Below are 21,007 nucleotides of genomic sequence, written 5' to 3'. Positions count from 1 at the left end.
GGAGACCTCTACATGGTAGCTAGACCTAGTAGAAATAGCAGGCAAATCTCCCTCAAATCACACCCTACTCTCTTATGTATGTATATATGTATGTATGAGCCAATGAGGGAGACCTCTACATGGTAGCTAGACCTAGTAGAAATAGCAGGCAAATCTCCCTCAAATCACACCCGACTCTCTTATGTATGTATATATGTATATATGAGCCAATGAGGGAGACCTCAACATGGTAGCTAGACCTGGTAGAAATAGCAGCCAAATCTCCCTCAAATCACACCCTACTCTCTTATGTATGTATATATGTATGTATGAGCCAATGAGGGAGACCTCTACATGGTAGCTAGACCTGGTAGAAATAGCAGTCAGATCTCCCTCAAATCACACCCTACTCTCTTATGTATGTATATATGTATGTATGAGCCAATGAGGGAGACCTCTACCTGGTAGCTAGACCTGGTAGAAATAGCAGTCAGATCTCCCTCAAATCACACCCTACTCTCTTATGTATGTATATATGTATGTATGAGCCAATGAGGGAGACCTCTACATGGTAGCTAGACCTGGTAGAAATAGCAGTCAGATCTCCCTCAAATCACACCCTACTCTCTTATGTATGTATATATGTATGTATGAGCCAATGAGGGAGACCTCTACATGGTAGCTAGACCTGGTAGAAATAGCAGTCAGATCTCCCTCAAATCATACCCTACTCTCTTATCTATGTATATATGTATGTATGAGCCTATGAGGGAGACCTCTACATGGTAGCTAGACCTAGTAGAAATTGCAGCCAAATCTCCCTCAAATCACACCCTACTCTCTTATGTATGTATATATGTATGTATGAGCCAATGAGGGAGACTTCTACATGGTAGCTAGACCTGGTAGAAATAGCAGCCAAATCTCCCTTAAATCACACCCTACTCTCTTATGTATGTATATATGAGCCATGGCTGCTATTTCTACCAGGTCTAGCTACCATGTAGAGGTCTCCCTCATTGGCTCATACATACTTAGCGGTTCGACAAAAGAGACCGATAGAATAAGTACTGGGTTTACAAAAGAATAAGTCCCGGGGTCGATTTGCCCGACTAAAGGCGGTTCTCCAGCATGGCCGCAGTCAACTGACTGAAACAAGTAAAAGAGTATAAAAGAGTAACATTACTCCATTGCAAAGAAGTGTTACCATCAGAGGAAACGTAATTTTACAAACAAAAGAATATTTCAAGAATACAGCAGAGCGCTGGCTGAAGTCTGTCAGGACCAATTCTAAACTGGGAGAATGATCAACAAAGTTGGTTGTTGTGGGAATTAGGGGGTGGGGTTAGGTTAAGAATATATATTTCTTTACTACCCACAAGGGGCTAAACATAGAAGGGACAAACAGGGACAGACAAACGGATTAAGTCGATTACATAGACCCCAGTGCGTAACTGGTACTTTATTTATCGACTCCTAAAGGATGAAATGCAAAGTCGATCTCGGCAGAAATTGACCTCAGAACGTAACAGCAGACGAAAAACGTCTACGCATTTCGCCTGGCGTGCTAACGTTTCTGCCAGCTTGCCACCTTAGGTTAAGAATATAGATTGTGAAAAGGTGTAATGCCCACAATGACCAGCTTTGTTGGTCATTCTTCCATTTCATAATTAGCCTCAACAGACTTCAGCCACGTCTGATGTTTACGGTTTTTTGTAACGGAGTAATGTTCACATTCTTCTATTAAAAAGATGCGTCAGAAACAGCTGTAATGAGCTGACAATTATCCATCATCTGTTATTATTCATTTATTCTTTTACTTGTTTCAGTCATTTGACTGCGGCCATGCTGGAGCACTGCCTTTAATTGAGCAACTCGACCCCGGGACTTATTCTTTTGTAAGCCCAGTACTTATTCTATCGGTCTCTTTTGCCGAACTGCTAAGTAACGGGGACATAAACACACCAGCATTGGTTGTCAAGCAATGCTAGGGGGACAAACACAGACACACAAACACACACATATATATATATATACGACGGGCTTCTTTCAGTTTCCGTCTACCAAATCCACTCACAAGGTTTTGATCGGTCTGAGGCTGTAGTAGAAGACACTTGCCCAAGGTGCCACGCAGTGGGACTGAATCCGGAACCATGTGGTTGGTAAGCAAGCTACTTACCACACAGCCACTCCTGCGCCTATATTTATATATCTGTAAATATAATATGTGACAATTATTCGGTAGCCATGATAAAACTGCAAGTTTCAGATGTCAGGACGGAAACCCACACCAGAATCTCTTCGCCCCGACAACCGAAACTTGCAGTTTTATCTTGGCTACCAAATAATTGTCACATATTATATTTACAGATAAATTCCTCTATTTACATAAAATCGAGGTCTCTTTCATTCTTTTGTTGTCGTACCATTTCTATCAATGTCTGTGTGTACTGTGTGTATATTTAATGTTTTCCTTTATCTACTTGTATGTCTCTCTCTCTCTCTGTCTGTGCGTCCTGTTCATCTATGAAAAGGTAAACATTAACTTCCGGAACCTACCTGATGGTTGCAAAGTGAAGAAATGGTACAGACTGATGCCTCGACCACCTCACATGGAAAACAGAAGTGCTGGGTACGTCCTTACTTTGCTTTTCTCCCCCCCTCTCTCTCTCTCTCTCTCTCTCTCTCTCTGTATACATACACATGCATGCATCACAACATGGAAAAAATGAGGACAATACTGACATATATATATATGTATATCTTTATATATATAAAACTGAGAATGTCTGTCTGTCTGTCTGTGTGCTTCCCAAAAACTTGAGAACTACACAACCAATTTCATTCAAATTTTACACATGCCTTACTTACACATGCCTTCTTGCCTAGGGCGAGCCCATAGCCATATCATATCTTCTCCACTATTTCAGTATTACGTGTTAAAAGTGAAACAAAAACATTTCTCTATTTTATGTCAGATACTTTCACTTTAACAATAATAATAATAATAACAATTGACTTATATGTAGTAAGTAATAATTAAAATCAAACTAAAGTATAACAAAAGTAAAAATAGCATTTGGTATAGAATTGCATCAATGATTTGAACTTGAATAAGTGGTTTCACGTGAATGGGAATAAATTAAGAATAAAATTAGCGTGCAGAAATGGAAGAGTCCAGATGGATAATAAAAAATTAAATTAAAGAAAAGACTATTGTCTATAAAGTATACAATATAGAGAAAAAAGAAGATTTTCACACCGTCGGTCGTGGTTTTTTACGCTCTGTAAAATTCGGTTAAAAAAGAAAAAAGAACAAAAAGTATTGTTGTTGTGGAAATTTTGAACGTCGTTGATGCGGTTTCGCGTTACATTGGTTCTACGAGTTACACTTTTTCTGTTCGGGCGGCCGTTTTCGGTCTGTCAGACAGAAGGAAATGGACTTTGATTCCCTATCAGACTTGTCTACGTCTGAGGAGGAACTGGAACAGGCAGTGAGAATGATGGATCAAAAGCTGGGTTATACCTATGCCGGTGTAACCAAGAAGGCGGAAGAGAAAGGGGTGGACTTGGCCAAGCTGCCAAGTTACCAGAAATATATGAAAAAGGATAGCGGTGAGGTCGAACTAGCACCAACACCCAAGAGAAAAGAATGGTATGATAAAAGGACCATTATATACAGGGTGTTCGCAAACGAAAGGAAGAAGATAGAAGTTGTAAACATGGAGTGGATAGAGGAGGCGCTGAGAAGAACAGAGGAGGAAATTAATTTTCTGACTCGAGGATCAAAGTATGGTACTGTAGTGGTACAGTTTAAAAGTGAGAATGCAGCAAGGAAGATGGCGGCGAAGGCAGTGAAATCCGAGAAGGTAACACTTTTGCCTACATATCTAAATAGAACGATTACACGAGTAAGGGTGGAGGGAGTGCCTCCAAACGTTGAGGCTGAGTGGATTGTGGCAGCTGTGATTAGCGGCCACGAGGAGGAAGTGGATATTCTCCATGCCTCGGTTAAGACCGAAGGCTGGAGAGGCGTAACAGTGGAACTGAACGTGCAGGCAGAGAACGAAGTACTGGTGGACCTGGCGAAAAGCATCAGATTGGGAGACGTGATCATGAGAGTGTGGGTGGAGGGCAGAGCTCCACGTTGTTACAAGTGTGGCCTGAGGGGTCACATAAGAGCCTTCTGCCCTCCCCCAGTGAAAGAAATGGATTCCGAACCACAGAGAGAGAAGCAGAAACCAGAGGAGAAGGAGACAGTAGAAGAGAATTCACAGAAATGGAAAGAAGCTGGGAATAAGAGGAAGAGAAGAATACGAGGAAAAGAAAATAACATAGAACACCAATCCACCCCAACACCACCCACACCCTCTGAGACCCACCCTATCCCTGCAGACAGTGAACCCACCCGCTCCCCTCCAACAAGAAAACAAAAGAAAAAAATAATACAGACAGACAAGAGTTTGAAAACGAACCCAGGCCGAACATTTATATTATGACTGAACAGAAAGAAGTTAAAAGGGTAATGGAAGAGTATAAATGGTATGAAATGGATGGGACCAGATATGCAGTGCTGGAAAAGAAGAATATAGATGAGTTTGTGTTGAGGTGTGAAAGGGAGAATTGGGAGGTGAAAGATACAAGAATGAGCGATGAATTCGTGGAAAATATGGAGGAGTATTTCGGAGTAAGAATGGATATGGATGGTCTTCGTATTGGGAATGAACATTCAGGTGACAGTGAAAACAAAAGGACAGGTAAGTGGTGCTAGCGGATGGGGCCGTTGGCACCGCTTTCATATATCATCTTCATAATTCATTTTTACTCATATCTATGTAATTGTGATGTTCTATGTCCCCAATGTTTGTAACGTCCCCTCTATGTAGCCCCTAGTGGGTAATAAAGAATTAACCTAGAGGAAAGCACCATCGAAAAGTGTCTTGGTGCGACTATGAAAGATATCTAATCAGAGGCGGTAAATTCACCACAATAGAAGCAATGTTTGAGTCAACGGAGCGTGCAAGGGAGTACTCGACTCGAATTTGCAAAGTGGAAATATTTTATTTTTACCTTTATATCTGGGATGTAGGACGTGCCGGAAGAAAATTTAAAATACCCCCCCCCCCCCGAAGTAGAGGTAGGCTGGATTGTAGCCACACTTCTATACAAGAGGGACGACAAGATACAATTGATCGAAATTACAAGAGACAGGCTTACAATTCCAGTCTGTTATATATTTTGAGTATTGTTATCACTAGCGATATCAAGATATAACTTTGTATTTTGTATTTTATGTGTAGATGTATATATATAGATGTACACATATATATACACATATATACATGCACTAGCACTATGACCCGGCAACGACAGGTCTTTAATGCTAGTATATATATATATTACAAGAGAAAAAAAGGATAAAGGAAAATGACTGTCTTATGAATTTCCTTAGCTTACAGGTGTTTCCACTATAAGATGCAGTCAACTCAATAGTTGAGTAGCTGAATAACACCTTATAAAAGCTTCATCAGAGCCTCAAACATGAAGTGCACTTGAAGCTAATCATTTAATCGTTTGTCATTTCAATTTCTTATTATTGCTCTGGACTCCATTTTTTCTCCATTCGGATTGAATGACTGAAACAAGTAAAAAAGTAAAATGGAGATATATACACAGTGTGTGTGTGTGTGTCTCATTATTGTATATACACACAGCAGGCTATGTGGTGTATGCGAGAGATTCGAAATAAGGACACCTACCTTCTCTTCACTCGATGGAGACCTCTCAGCGGTAATGGACCCTTCAACGCAGCCTGACCCAAACACTAGAAACAGCAGTTGCTTCTCCCCTACCTTAACAACATGCTCACGCATCTGACTCCCTCGGCTACCTTGATCGAAAAAGGCCCCATCCTGCCCTGCCTGCGCACGCGTCACTCCTGCCCCTTTCTCTTCCAGTCAGCTCCCCAGCTGCTGACGTCATCCCACAGGCTAGTCTAGCAAACTGAAGACTCTTTTATTGCCATCTACCCATGACTTCCTTCACACCATTCCACTTAGAATTCTCTCTCCCAATCCACATTGACACTCACCATTCCTCTCCATATTTTTTCCTCTAACTCTAGAAATCTACATCCCTTTACATGATTGTTAGTTTCTGTGAATCCTTGTCTTTCTGGGACCTTATTTTCTCTGCCTCGTCCCCTTTCAACCTTCCTCTACACACCACTAAAGCGGCAAACCAAAGCTTTCTACCAAAGTCTTACTTCATTCTCCCTCAGACAATGGAACGGATTGCTACTACATCTCATTCTCTCTCTGTCGATGGAATAAATCACTGCTATATAGATACCATCCATTTGTATTGTGCAAGATGCACCATCTGCACATCTATTCATATAATATAATGAAATTATTGTATACAGTGCTCAGGTGCACCACAACTTGTCTGAAAGTGCATATAAAGTACATGCAGTAATGTACAAATGTCTGGAAAGTGAACAGTGTATGAGTCATATACATGCTTGTGTGTGTATGGAGGGGAGAAAATCAGGTGTAGTGTTGGTGAATCTCTCAGGAAGCATGGAAATTTTGAAGGATGCAGTGCTCCGACAACTAACAACTGATGCCGGCAGTTTGTTCCATGCTTCAGCAACTCTTAGCGTGAAAAAATGTTTCCGAAAGTCATGGGAGCTGTGCTGTTTTCTGACTTTGTAAACATGTCCACAGGTGTTAGACAGGTGGAGTTTGAAAAGGTGCTCAGAGTTATTATTTGTAAGATGGTTAATAATTTTATGGGTGTCTACCAAGTCAGCTGCCAGACGGATTTTCAATGTGTCCATGCCCAGGGAAGTAAGGCATTCAGAATATGGCAAATGCCTGATGGAGGGTATTCTCTTGGTTACACATCGCTGAACGGCTTCCAGAAGATTAATATCCTGGGCAAGATAGGGGTTCCAGACCAGTGATGCAAATTCCAGGTGAGGTCTTACCATAGCTATATAAAGACTCAGATAGATAGTCGGAGAGCAGCTCACAAAGGATTTGGTGAGTGATGCCAAGACACCCTCAGCCTTCTTGGCAATAAGCTGTCAGGGGCTGTCTGCACACCAATTTACTTTCTTCCATCTTTTGATTTCGATTCTTGTAATAACTTAATCCTTATTGTTAAAGATAATCTCTTATAATCTCTTCTCTGTTTTTCTTGGTTATACTTTTATCCTTTTATGCCTACAGATTTGTATATATACATATGTTTGTATACATATTGCATTTGAACTCTATTTTTCAGGGGCGATCCGATGTTCCCAAAGCCAGCTCCTAACCGGGGCAGTGTCCGCATAAAGGTCCACCTCATACAGGAAACAGTGTTACCCACATACAGCTATGGCACACTGCGACACATTCTCACAGATTCAGTTCTGCCAAAGGTAATCTCTCTCTCTCTCTCTCTCTCTCTCTCTCTCTCTCTCTCTCTCTCTCTCTCTCTCTTTCTCTCTCTCTCACACACACATTCACACAGAAATACATATATATACAAACACATATATCTGTGTACACACATATATACAGAACTTGCCAGTCCAGAAGCACTCCTACAATCATCCCCTTCTTCTCCACCCATGCCCATCCCCATCTTGAATACTGCTCTTCGCTGTGGCCCTCCTACATGAAACAAAATATAAAAATTGAAGCACTCCAGAGATTGATCACAAAAAAAAATATAGACAACATGACAGGCCTTGATTATTGGGATCATCTCAATAAACCCCAACTCTAATCCCTCCAACATAACTGTGAGTGTTGTATCACTTGTTCGGTGTTGAAAATATTCCAACAGCATTGCCCAAGCGATGTTCACATTGACTTTAAAATTCACTCAACGCTTGGTAGCCATACCATCTGTCCTCAACAAACATCACAACACTAAGACAGAACTATTTCACTTGAACTGGCCCTATTCTCTGTAACACATAAGGGAAGAAAAATATCTTAAAACATTCGAATGGTTCCTAGATGAATATCTCCAACAATTACGGAGATGTACTTGCATAGCAAGTGCTGAAACGAAAACAATTGCAGCGTGGAAGGTGTTTATAAGCCTTTTAAGAAACACACAAAAGCCGTTCGATTCACTTCAACATTTAAGTTTAATTTGTCAAAATATTTTCATCGCTTTAAGATCGCGCCCTGTTCACTGACAAAAATATTTTGACAAATTAAACTTAAATGTTGAAGTGAATCGAACGGCTTTTGTGTGTTTCTTAAATGGCTTACAAACACCTTCCACGCTGCAATTATCTCCAACAAATTCCAGATAAATCACCAACATCTCGATGTATCTTTGTGAACAATAACTCTGTATTTGAATGGACTTATGGTACCCAAACAATGACTATAAGATGGCTTTTCTAGGTGGCATCATCAAGTTAGTCATGGCTTGGGCCAATTCTGGTCAAAACTTAAGTAAATGTATCTAAGTATTCATGCACACACATATGGAAGCAGGCATACATACTTACATACATACATATATATAAGCCTTCTGTAGTTTTTTCACTTTTTACTATTTTCTATATATTCAACCACGTGCTTTCACAAACCAACTTTCTCACCTATATATATATATATATATATATATATATATATATATACACACACAGATAAATAAACAAATGGAAGTAAATAACTATACACATTTTAAAAAATTGTTATTACTGTTATTATTATTATTATTATTATTATTATACATACATAATAATAATGATAATAATAATAATAATAATAATAATAATAATAATAATAAAATAAAAAATATAAAGACCTGCTCATTGAAATTGAGAAAATGTGGCATCTCAAGGCGGTTACAATATCAGTGATCGTAGGAGCACTAGGAATGATCAAGAAGGGAACCGAAAATTATATGAGAATGATCCCTGGCTTACCATCCCCGCAAGAAGTGCAAAAGATTGTCTTAACTGGTACATCACACGTATTGAGAAGAGGATTGCCGATGTGAGAACTATTACTACCCATGTATTTTAATTTAACTTTAAAAAAAAAAAAAAAAATGAACGAACTAGTGAGTTTAGTTTAATGGTCTACCAATGTATACTATGAGTTTCTTTGCCCTAGGAGTCAGGAAGACACTCGGCAAGAAATGGAAGCAAATTTGAAAGAAGAAGAAAAACCCATAATTAATAATAATAATAATAATAATAATAATAATAAGTAGGTGTAAATAAAAATAGACAAAAACAAATTACACGAATGTATATAAACAGGAGATACAAATATTACAGGTACTTCCCCCCCACACACACTAACTAAACATAGACACACATAGAGGTATAAGCATGCGCAAATGAAGACACATACAATAGAAATACAAAACGGCTGATGGTTAGTAAGGAGAGACACACAAATAAGAAAGAAGAAAGCAAAGGACCACTGATGCGGTCACAGGAGTGTGAAGAAAGAACTCTGGCCAAAATAAGATTAAGATTAATGTAAAATATAAATAACGCTGAAGCAAAGTAACACCAAATATATAGTGCGTGTGTGTTTTTATTGGCTAAACTGGCAAAATGACCATTCCTAAATACAACAATATATATATAAATATATATATACACACATACATGAACATACATAACTATACACAAACATATATCCATACACAAACAGCCTCACACACCCACACTTGCACACAATACATACACATATTATATACACACATGCCTATATAAATTTATACATACTAAGGGGTACTGAAAAGTTCCTGGCTTTGGGTAAAGGAGAATACAGGAAGATCAGCTAATTATGATTTTATTCACCATATTCCCTTCTCAGGTTGACACACTTACTGCAGGGGGTCCTTCAGTTTTTCTAAACCCTGTAAAAGAACTCGGAAGGTTGGGCCTCCAACCAGGCCTTTTGTGATACCCTTAAAGCCAGGAATTTTACAGCACCCCATCACAGAAGCAAAGATATGATAGTGATACTCTCTCTCTCTTTTACTCTTTTACTTGTTTCAGTCATTTGACTGCGGCCATGCTGGAGCACCGCCTTTAGTCGAGCAAATCGACCCCAGGACTTATTCTTTGTTAGCCTAGTACTTATTCAATCGGTCTCTTTTGCCGAACCGCTAAGTTACGGGGACACCAGCATCAGTTGTCAAGCGATTTTGAGGGGGACAAACGCAGAACACAAACACTATATATATATATATATATATATATATATATATATATATATATATATATATATATATACGATGGGCTTCTTTCAGTTTCCATTTGCCAAATCCACTCAGAAGGCTTTGGTCAGCCCGAGGCTATAGTAGAAGACACTTGCCCAAGATGCCACGCAGTGGGACTGAACCCAGAACCATGTGGTTGGTAAGCAAGCTACTTACCACACAGCCACTCCTACATATAAATAAAGTGGTGAAGTGGCAGAATTGTTAGCACACCAGGCAAAACACTTAACAGTATTTTGTCTGTATTTACATTCTGAGTTCAAGTTCTGCCAAAGTCAGTTTTGCTGTTCATCCCTTTAACATCAATAAAATTAAGTTGCAGTTAAGTGCTGGGGTCAATGTAATTAATTTGAGGTCAGCTAAGCCCACTCTTCTCAATTTGGTCTTTGAGCACTTTGACTCCAGCTCACACTCATCTCTCTCTTACTCTCTCTTTCTCACACTCTCTCTCTCTCTCTCTCTAGGGTACAGAAGCACCAGATCTCAGTGCTGTCCACTTGTTGGAAGAAATCAGTCGCCTTGACCTCAATGAAATGTCCAACTGTCTGGTCAGACTTTATTTAAACGAGGGACTCATCACAGAATATTTGACGGCCATCACAGCAGAAGAGGTCAAGAACACATGTAAGTAGTGGCAGAGGTGGTGGAGGTGGAGGACAAGGGAAGGGTGGTGACAGCCATGGGGAGGGGAACGGGAATTTGGTGGTGGTGGTGGTTGATGTCTGTGTGTATGAACATGTGATACCAGGAGAGAATATTCAATCACCATCATCATCATCATTTAATGTTTGTTTTCCATGCTGGCATGGGTTGGACAGCTTGACCAGGGTCTGGCCGGCTGAATGGCTGCCTTGGCTCCATATCAGTTTTGAAATGGTTTCTATGGTTGGACGCCCTTCCTAATGCCAACCACTTTGCAGAGTGCCACTGGGTGCTTTTACAGAATCAGCAAGTACCTTGCAAGACAAAAACCTTTCAAAGATGGAATGAAGGCATGAGTCAGCATGGGTGGTAAACTCTCTGAACACCTGCTGCAAGAGGTGCCCATCATTGCCATGTCGACATGAACGAGTGTGGATCCTCCATGTTTAAGAGAAAAATACAAAGCAATGGTATTGCTTGAAATCATTTTGCAGTTGCAGCCAACATATCTATCTGTCTGTCTATCTATATATCTTTATATATAACTAGCAGTATCACCCGGCGTTGCTCGGGTTTGTAAGGGAAATAACTATATAACCATTTTTAGAGAGTTACTTCCCTTATATAACCCGAGCAAAAATCATTAAAAATGCGGAAAAATGATGGTAAATTTTTTTTTAAATCGTAGACTCATCGTAGATGCGCGCTAATACCCAGAAGGGCTCGATATGAATGACGACTATAAGATACCCGCTTTTGGTTAAACTGCACCGCAAAATGTGAGAGTAGTTAGGAATCTAAATCGGAGGAGACAGAGTCTCACACACACAACTTCAATTTTATATATAAAGACTAGATGTGAAGGTGCATGGCTTAGTGGTTAGGGTGCTGCACTCATGACTGTGAGATCGTGGGTTCAATTCCCAGACCGGGCATTGTATTGTGTTCTTCATTTCATGTTGCTCTGCGATCATTTTGACATCTGACATGCGGCACCCTGTTGCACCTGTACAGGTAATGTCAATTTGATGGAGGGTGCGAGCTTAGGTCTACACAAACATTTGATCACTATAAATCATCTGTGTGCTTGTTTGGTAAGAAAATGTCGAACCCTCATACATCATTTAATGATGGAAAGTCCATTATTATATATATATATATATATTATATATATATATATATATATAATATATATATATATACTTAATAATTAGGGTTTAGCAAAGATTTGCTTTACCACATACCGAAGTTTAGAAATAGCAGCCAAAAACCTTAGCTATCGAAGTTAGGTATGTGGTAAAGCAAATCTTTGCTAAACCCTAATTATTAAGTATTACTTAAGTTTACCGTGAAATGGTCCTTTTTTCATGCCGAATTCTGCTTGGTGAAATTATTGATTACTTCTTAATTAATTAATTTTACCCTTTGTTATATTTATATATATATATATATATATATATATATATATATAAGTATACAGTATCATAACTAATCGTATTACCAACCAGTTTCACACAGGGTATTAAAACTGGATGGTGCATAAGAGCATCATCAAGTAGTACCAAATGTTCTTCAGAGACGGCAAGTATAGAGACATGTGTGCACTGCACTTTCACATTTCTTTGCTTCTGAAACAAATTTCCTATTTACAATTTCAGCTGATCCCAACACACTGTTCCGAGGGAACTCCCTAGCTACGAAGTCTATGGACCATTTTATGAAGGTAAGAACTGTCAGTTAATGGACCCACAACTTAAAACTAACCCCTCTCAAATCGTTGTAGTTGTGAATTTTTTTTTCTTCTTTCTCTTAGTGGCATTTCGTCCAGTTTTTTACATTCTCTCACTTCAAATCCCACCAAGGTTGACTTTGCCTTTCATCCTTTTAGGTTCAATAAATTAAGTACCTATTTCTTTACTACCCACAAGGGGCTAAACACAGAGGGGACAAACAAGGACAGACAAACGGATTAAGTCTTATGAAGAAAGGCTGAAGACGCTCGACCATTATTCTCTAGAGAAACGATGACGCCGTGGTGATCTCATTCTCGCTCACAACATCATAAGCAGAAAGTGTAACCTCTCGAAAGACCTGTTCTTCACTCCTGCTCCAGAGCGTCGGCTGCCGGGTCACTCCCAAAAGCTCTATCTGCGACGATTTCATCTCAATCAAAAGCGAGGGGCTTTCTCTGTCTGGGTTGCGGATCTGTGGAATAAGCTGCCGGACAAGATAGTGAAGATGCCAACGACCACTCGGTTCAAAGTCTCTCTCGACCAGAAATGGCCTGAACTCTTTGCATGAATACCACCCGGTACATAACTCCATGTCCCCCTACATGGCCTTGCTTTTTGCTTTTGAGCCAAAAAATTAACAAACTAACTAACTAAGTCAATTACATCGACCCCAGTGCGTAAGTGGTACTTATTTAATCGACCCTGAAAGAATGAAAGGCAAAGTCAACCTCGGCAGAATTTGAACTCAGAACGTAACGGCTGACGAAATACGGCTACGCATTTCGCCTGGCGTGCTAACGATTCTGCCAGCTCGCCGCCTTAATAAATTATTGAGGCTCGCTGCCTCAATAAATTAATACCAGTTGACCACTGGGGTTGATGTAATCAACCAGTCCCCTCCCCAACAATTTCAAGCCTTGTGCCTATACGAGAAACGATTATTCTTCTTATTGTTGTTGTTGTTGTTTTCATTTTGCTTTCATTTCTACTACAAGTTGCAGCCAACTCCCAACCAAAGACATTAAGGGCCAGTCAGCACCCTTTGTTTGTTTGGGTTTGTTGTTTGATATTCTTTATTCCAATTGTTTATTGCCAGGTGGTGGGTCTTCACTATTTACAAGAGACGATGGGCCATGTGATAGACCAAGTGTATGGCGACCGAAGAATAGTGGAGCTGGACCCAACGAGGGTTGATAGTATCAAAAGGTACAAGCTTTCTCTCCCTATCTCTCTCTTTCTCTGTCTATCTCTTTTTCACATGTAGATACATACACACACACTTCACACACACATGTATATATTTCATAGCCGCAGGAGTCAAGCTTTCAATATGGGCAACATGCACATTGTGAACTGGAGCGTTGTCTTGGAGGAGGCAGACTCCTTTGGTCAGCATGCCATGCCTCTCTGCTTTGATGGCGTCCTGCAATTTCTGCAGCAAAGAAGCATAATGTGCCCCATTATATTGTGGTGCCCTTTGCCATAAAATCCATCATCACTACTCTGTAGCATGAAATGAAGTGGTTTGTGTAAGAAGTGTGTGTGTAGTTGAAATTTACAGAAAAGCAAAAGATGACAGGTGTACAAATAACAAGCAGGTGTATTAGTTTGACACTTGGGAAAGTGAGAAAATCTTTTACGTTTCAAGCCTACACTCCTCAACGGAAAGGAATAAAAGAAAATAAACAGAGAGAATAAAAAAAACTTATAGATTTAGCAGTTGATCCTAGCGATATATATATATATATATATTATATATATATATATATATACACACACACATATATATATATAAAGAGTTATTAATGAGGGATTACTTGTACTTGTGGTGACATTCACCCTGGGCGGATTGAGTCGGCTTCTTCTACTCGTGGAAGAAGTTTCGTGGGAATATGTGGATTTCACAAGCGGTCCCCAACAATCCTGCATGAGGAGACATCCTGTTTGCTACAGATTGTCCGCAGACGCAGGGACAGAACGACCGAGGAGCCGCCAATTGCCGAAGCAGACACTCCGAGGATTTTCACCAGAGCCCCGTTTGCCGGGTTGTGGCCCTAATACCATTCGTTAGACTTATGGCAGGGTTGATGAGTATACTCCATTTCTTTATTTGTGCAATTTTGATTTTTGATAAATATTATAGGTGCAGTCATAATTAATTGGTTTGTTGATCAAGTGAGAAAAATTGAACTTTAAAAAAACTAATGTTATCTTCATCAGAGTCTGCAGAGTTGATCAACGGACCAATTGTTCCTTCTCCTTCTCGAGCCACACTTGGCTCATAAGGGCCGGTTTCCCGGTTTCCTTGGCGTATAGGTTCCCCACCTGGACGGGATGCCAGTCCATCTCAGGTGAGCTGCAAGATGCAGGAGGAAAGAGCGAGAGAAAGTTGTGACAAAAGAGTCAGCAGAAGTTCACCATTACCTTCTGCCGGAGCTGCGTGGAGCTCAGGTGTTTTTACTCGTAAACACACACATCGTCCGGTCTGAGATTTGAACCCGCGATCCCCCGACCGCGAGTCCGCTGCTCTAACCACTAGGCCATGTCCCTCCACATGGACCAATTGAATAAACAGGACAATGGTCTGCACCTACAATGCCCTTCAGAAACAGATGTAAGTCACAAATTGTATGAATAAAGGATAATGTAAAGCCCACTATTTATGCTGTGCCTCATACATACATATACATTATATACTCTTTTACTTGTTTCAGTCATTTGACTGCGGCCATGCTGGAGCACCGCCTTTAGTCAAGCAGATCGACCCCGAGACTTATTCTTTTGTAAGCCCAGTACTTATTCTATCGGTCTCTTTTGCCAAACCGCTAAGTGACGGGGACGTAAACACACCAGCATCGGTTGTCAAGCGATGTTGGGGGACAAACACAGACACACAAACACACACACGCATACATATATATATATACATATATACGACAGGCTTCTTTCAGTTTCCGCCTACCAAATCCACTCACAAGGCATTGGTCGGCCCGGGGCAATAGCAGAAGACACTTGCCCAAGGTGCCACGCAGTGGGACTGAACCCGGAACCATGTGGTTGGTTAGCAAGCTACTTACCACACAGCCACTCCTGCGCCTATATATATATTTCGAGAAGAATACATTGTACGTTCAAACACAAAAGAGATACCCGAAGAATAGGATATCTGACTCGCTAGAAAGAGCAGTTAAAACTCCAAGCCACCAATTGTTGTAATTCCGAAAGTGATTGGAAAATAAAAATTTTTACCTTAATCCTAGACCCTGCAAGGTTTCTGCAAACTTAAGTACAGACTGAAATAAGATAATTTCAGTCTATATCTGGCACTGCTTCCTCAGTAGGTTGCCAAGACTGAACACATAGCTATAAGTAATCAGCCATGTGTCTGTAGGTTCTAATTTTTCAAATTTACTATGCAGATGCGGAACTCAACCAGCACTAAATAAATAAATTGCCGATTTTCTTCCAGAATTAGCCAAAAAACATTTTATCATTAATAAAAATCTTAGGGTAGCAAGAATATTCATTGAAAAATTCTTAGTTGCCAGTGGTCTAGCGAGAAAGAAAAAATTATATATATACAGCGGTGGTGCCCCAGCATGGCCGCGGCCTTCGGGCTTAAACATTTTTAAGGATTTAAGGATACATATATATGTATGTAAATTAAATTAGAGATAAAACTACCATTAGGCAACTCAAACAATGGAAAACATAAACCAAAACATAAAAATAAATATAATTAATATAATCAACAAAATATATAAAATATAAAATTTAAATTATTTAAATTTAAAATTATTAATTTATATATATATATATATTTATATAACTATCAAAAAGTATTAAAAGTTTAATATAAGATTACTTATTATCTTATATTAAACTTTTAATACTTTTTGATAGTTATATATAAAATATATATAAATATAAATTAATGATTTTCAATTTAAATTTTAAATTTTATATTTTATATATTTTGTTGATTATATTAATTATTTTTATTTTTATGTTTTTCACTGTTTGATTTGCCTAATAGTGTTTTTATCTCTAATTTAATTTATATTTATACTGTGAAATTGGATTTAATCCTAAATCTAATTTTTCCCTGTAAATTTGGATTTACTCCCTAATATTATTATATATATATATATATTCCTTTCAAAATGTGACCTCGTGTGTACCGTTGGCGATTTTTTTTCTCTGTCTTCCCTTCTCTGGATCTTTCCTTCTCCTATGTTTCCGACAAAGAGCTCCGCTCGAAATGTTAAACCCTCCTTCTTTCCTTCTTTCCTGAGCGTCCAATAATACTATATTTGTTCCACATCCTCACGTTGTTGTATTTTTTGTGCTTTCTTGTTTGGATTAACTATATATATATATACATATATATACACACATGCATACAAATGCATAGACACATCTACACATGCACGCATGTATGTTTGATATAACACCACTTTCACCCATTCTTCTTTGCATTCTTCCCAACAAAGGCGCCACTGGTCCAGCATAAAAGAGTCTAACGGCCACGTCCTGGAGCACAGCAAGACAGCCGTCACTTGTTACATTACCAATATTATGGAGGCCATCCTGAACTCCCACAGTAAATGTCCAATTCTGATGAGGTTGGTCTTTAAACATCTCAAGGAACAAGTTCAAAACAAATGGCCCACAGGGAATGAAGAGAATATGGTGAGACATTTTCAAGACATTTCTTCCATTGTTTGGTATTCTGGGGAATTGTGGAACTAAATAAGTGCAGACGTGAGATCTTTTGTCTGAGGCAGAATTGTTGGATCTTTTCCTTTTGAAGGCCAGATGTCAACACAATTTATATTTAACTAAACACTTTTAAACTTCGTATACTGGTAGAATGTGTTTATAAAACATCATTTTCTCTTGGTTTTATTGAGAAAATTCTATAGTTTCTAAGATATTTTGTCTGAAAATCCGAGCATTTCGGCAATTTTAACCAATCGATTACCTCCATTCAACTAAAATCATTTGCTGCGTCTAAAACTGAGACAACATCCTGTAACTAACCCTAAACCTCCCCACTAACCCTAACCCTAATTTTTTTTTTCTTAATTGTTAAATTAATTTAATTCCATTGCTTTAGTTTTTTTACACGCGTAACAATTAAATTAATTTAACAATTAAGAAAAAAAAAAATTTAGGGTTAGGGTTAGGGGGAGGTTTAGGGTTAGTTACAGGATGTTGTCTCTGTTTTAGATGCAGCAAATGATTTTAGCTCAAAAGAGAGCATAGGATTGGTTAAAATTCGAAAAATTAAACTACGTTAACAAACAAATTACGATTTTCTCAAGAAAGCCAAGAGAAAAAGTGGGATGCTTAGTGGTATCTTGTCCATCTCTACATTCTGAGTTCAAATTCTGCCAAGACCCATTTTACCTTCATCCTTTCAGGGTTGATAAAATAAGTACCAGTTGAGTACTGGGGTTCAATGTAATCTACTTACCCACTTCTCTGAAACTGCTAACCTTCTGCCAACATTTGAAGCCAATTTTAATTCATTTATTTTGTTTCTATGTCTGGATATTTTTTTTTATCCAGAGTTTGGCCTTAATGCATCAAAAAGATGTTTAATATGTTCTCTCAAGAAATTGTACCTTTTAAAGAAGTTAAGAGCCCCCAATGACTTTTTTTCTTCTTTTACTTGTTTCAGTCATTTGACTGCGGCCATGCTGGAGCACCGCCATTAGTCGGGCAAATTGACCCCAGGACTTATTCTTTGTAGGCCCAGTACTTGTTCTATCGGTCTCTTTTTGCCGAACCGCTAAGTTACGGGGACATAAACACACCAGCATCGGTTGTCAAGCAATGCTAGGGGGACAAACACAGACACACAAACACACACACATACATACATTTATATATATACATATATACGACAGGCTTCTTTCAGTTTCCGTCTACCAAATCCACTCACAAGGCATTGGTCGGCCCGAGGCTATAGCAGAAGACACTTGCCCAAGATGCCACGCAGTGGGACTGAACCCGGAACCATGTGGTTGGTTAGCAAGCTACTTACCACACAGCCACTCCTGCACCTATATACTGCATAAGTTCCAAGAACGAGATTTTTGTTCTTTATGTCTGCATCTTACAAAATATACCTTAGCAGAATTTAAATACCGACCCACCATCACATCCAAAACAATTCCCATTTAGTTTACATATTTTTGACATGTAATGTTTGCTATAGCATTGGTTATCTCCCCTGTGTGGTCTTCTATGTGAGCATCAGCAACTGCTTAGAGCACACCTGACAAACTGTCTCATACCTAGGCAGGTGTTTTTCACAAAACTTGTAGTTTTCATCATAAACATTATTTTCACTCTCTGAACTGATCAAGAACTATTCCACTTGTTGAAGCCTTACCACATTATATTCATATATAGCAATATTTATATATTTATCTGTGTATATATATATATATCACGTGATCACCGTGACCGACCAAGCTATCAGATGTTGCTACACATCGCTGGTCACAATGCGCTTCACATTGTTTTAGCCTTCGAATGACACCACCCTGCTGGCTTAGCGAGCAGGCCAACAGAAGAAAGAGTGGGAGAAAGTTGTGGCGAAAGAGTACAGCAGGGATTGCCACCACCCCCTGCTGGAGCCTCATGGAGCTTTAGGTGTTTTCGTTCAATAAATACTCACAGGTTTGGTGATTATGTGAATAAGGAGTCCAATGCAGGTCATATATCAGCTTGTGTATAAATAATTTTTTTTTTCAGAATAAGATTTTAAAAAAACCCAAGGCTGTGAAGATTTTAGAACATTTATAAATAGGTCTTACAGTTGTTTCCAAGATATTTATCATATCCCTTCCTCGCAGACGGTGTGAGGGAATGGTTAAGCAACAGTTAATTTAGATAAGATACGAAATAGAGAGTGAAGTGGGGAAATGAAAATAGATGTGAGATATGCAGGGATATTGCATTTGTAGATCCCTTATTTAGGCCCAACTGTTGTCTTTTGACAGGATTATGCCTACCATGCAGTCAGTGGGTTTCTCTTCTTGCGGTTCTTCGTTCCGGCCATATTGTCGCCAAAGTTGTTCCTGCTCCAGGAACACCACCCGGATCGGAAAGTCAGCCGGACGCTAACTCTCCTTGCAAAGGTAAGTAACCACCCTTATAACAAAGCGAGTATCCTTATAAAGAAAGGATAATCCTGGGGACAAAGTCTCCACATTTATAACAAAACTGAAGTTGCAGGTGTGGCTGTGTGGTAAGAAGCTTGCTTCCCAACCACATGGTTCTGGGTTCAGTCCCACCATGTGGCACCATGGACAAGTGTCTTCTACCATTTGGGAAACTGTCTGTGTGTGTGTGTGTGTGTTTGTGTTTGTCTCCATCACTACATGACAGCCAGTATTGGTCTGTTTACGTCCTTATATCATAGTGGTTTGGCAAAAGCAGCCAATAAAATAACTACAAGGCTTTAAAAATAAGCTCTGGGGTTTATTCAATGGACTTAGATCCAGCATGGCCACAGCCCAATGACTGAAACAAGTAACAGATAGAAATAAATATACACACACTAAGATGTATATATATGGGCGCAGGAGTGGCTGTGTGGTAAGTAGCTTGTTGACCGACCACAAGATTCCGGGTTCAGTCCCACTGCGTGGCACCTTGGGCAAGTGTCTTCTACTATAGCCCCGGGCCGACCAATGCCTTGTGAGTGGATTTGGTAGATGGAAACTGAAAGAAGCCTTCGTATATGTGTATATATATATATATATATATACATATATGTGTGTGTGTGTGTGTGTATATGTTTGTGTGTCTGTGTTTGTCCCCCTAGCATTGCTTGACAACCGATGCTGGTGTGTTTATGTCCCCGTTACTTAGTGGTTCGGCAAAAGAGACCGATAGAATAAGTACTGGGCTTACAAGAATAAGTCCTGGGGTCGATTTGCTCGACTAAAGGCAGTGCTCCAGCATGGCCGCAGTCAAATGACTGAAACAAGTAAAAGAACAAAAAAAAGAAAAATATATATATATATATAACATTATCATTGAGTTAGAAAAAAGATCTAATGGATACAAATTAATTTATTAATTAATTAATTAACATGTTCAACTACAATTGATTCATTTCATAAACAAAATCAAAATTACAAGCCCCTGTACCTGGCTTTCATTGACATGGACAAAGCCTTTGACAGGGTCCCCCGATCCCTTATCTGGTGGTCAATGAGGAAACTAGGGATAGATGAATGGTTAGTGATAGTTGTTCAAGCCATGTACAGGGACGCTGTCAGTAAGGTGAGGGTTGGCAACGAGTACAGTGAAGAATTCTGGGTAGAGGTAGGGGTCCACCAAGGTTCAGTCCTCAGCCCCGCTCCTATTTA

At 39.3% G+C, this 21,007-nt stretch overlaps 1 protein-coding gene across 4 annotated transcripts in view; it reads left to right on the top strand.

The window, feature by feature from the left end:
• LOC115226105 (rasGAP-activating-like protein 1) overlaps positions 1 to 21,007 on the top strand; it is a 170,420-nt gene that overhangs the window by 129,323 nt on the left and 20,090 nt on the right. For all 4 annotated transcript variants that reach the window (XR_005004220.1, XM_029797089.2, XM_036514776.1 and 1 more), the window contains 7 exons: positions 2,514 to 2,611; positions 7,270 to 7,408; positions 10,704 to 10,863; positions 12,540 to 12,604; positions 13,711 to 13,820; positions 17,108 to 17,306; positions 19,631 to 19,768. Coding sequence is in view for 3 of the 4 variants with exons in the window: in XM_029797089.2 (XP_029652949.1) it covers positions 2,514 to 2,611; positions 7,270 to 7,408; positions 10,704 to 10,863; positions 12,540 to 12,604; positions 13,711 to 13,820; positions 17,108 to 17,306; positions 19,631 to 19,768 (909 nt within the window). In the remaining variant the exon portion in view is untranslated. The remainder of the gene's footprint in view (positions 1 to 2,513; positions 2,612 to 7,269; positions 7,409 to 10,703; positions 10,864 to 12,539; positions 12,605 to 13,710; positions 13,821 to 17,107; positions 17,307 to 19,630; positions 19,769 to 21,007) is intronic.

The sequence above is a fragment of the Octopus sinensis genome, linkage group LG29 (assembly GCF_006345805.1).
Source record: "Octopus sinensis linkage group LG29, ASM634580v1, whole genome shotgun sequence".
Lineage (NCBI taxonomy): Eukaryota > Metazoa > Mollusca > Cephalopoda > Octopoda > Octopodidae > Octopus > Octopus sinensis.
The sequence above is the reverse complement of the archived record's forward strand: the minus strand, read 5'-3'. Positions and strand labels throughout refer to the sequence as shown.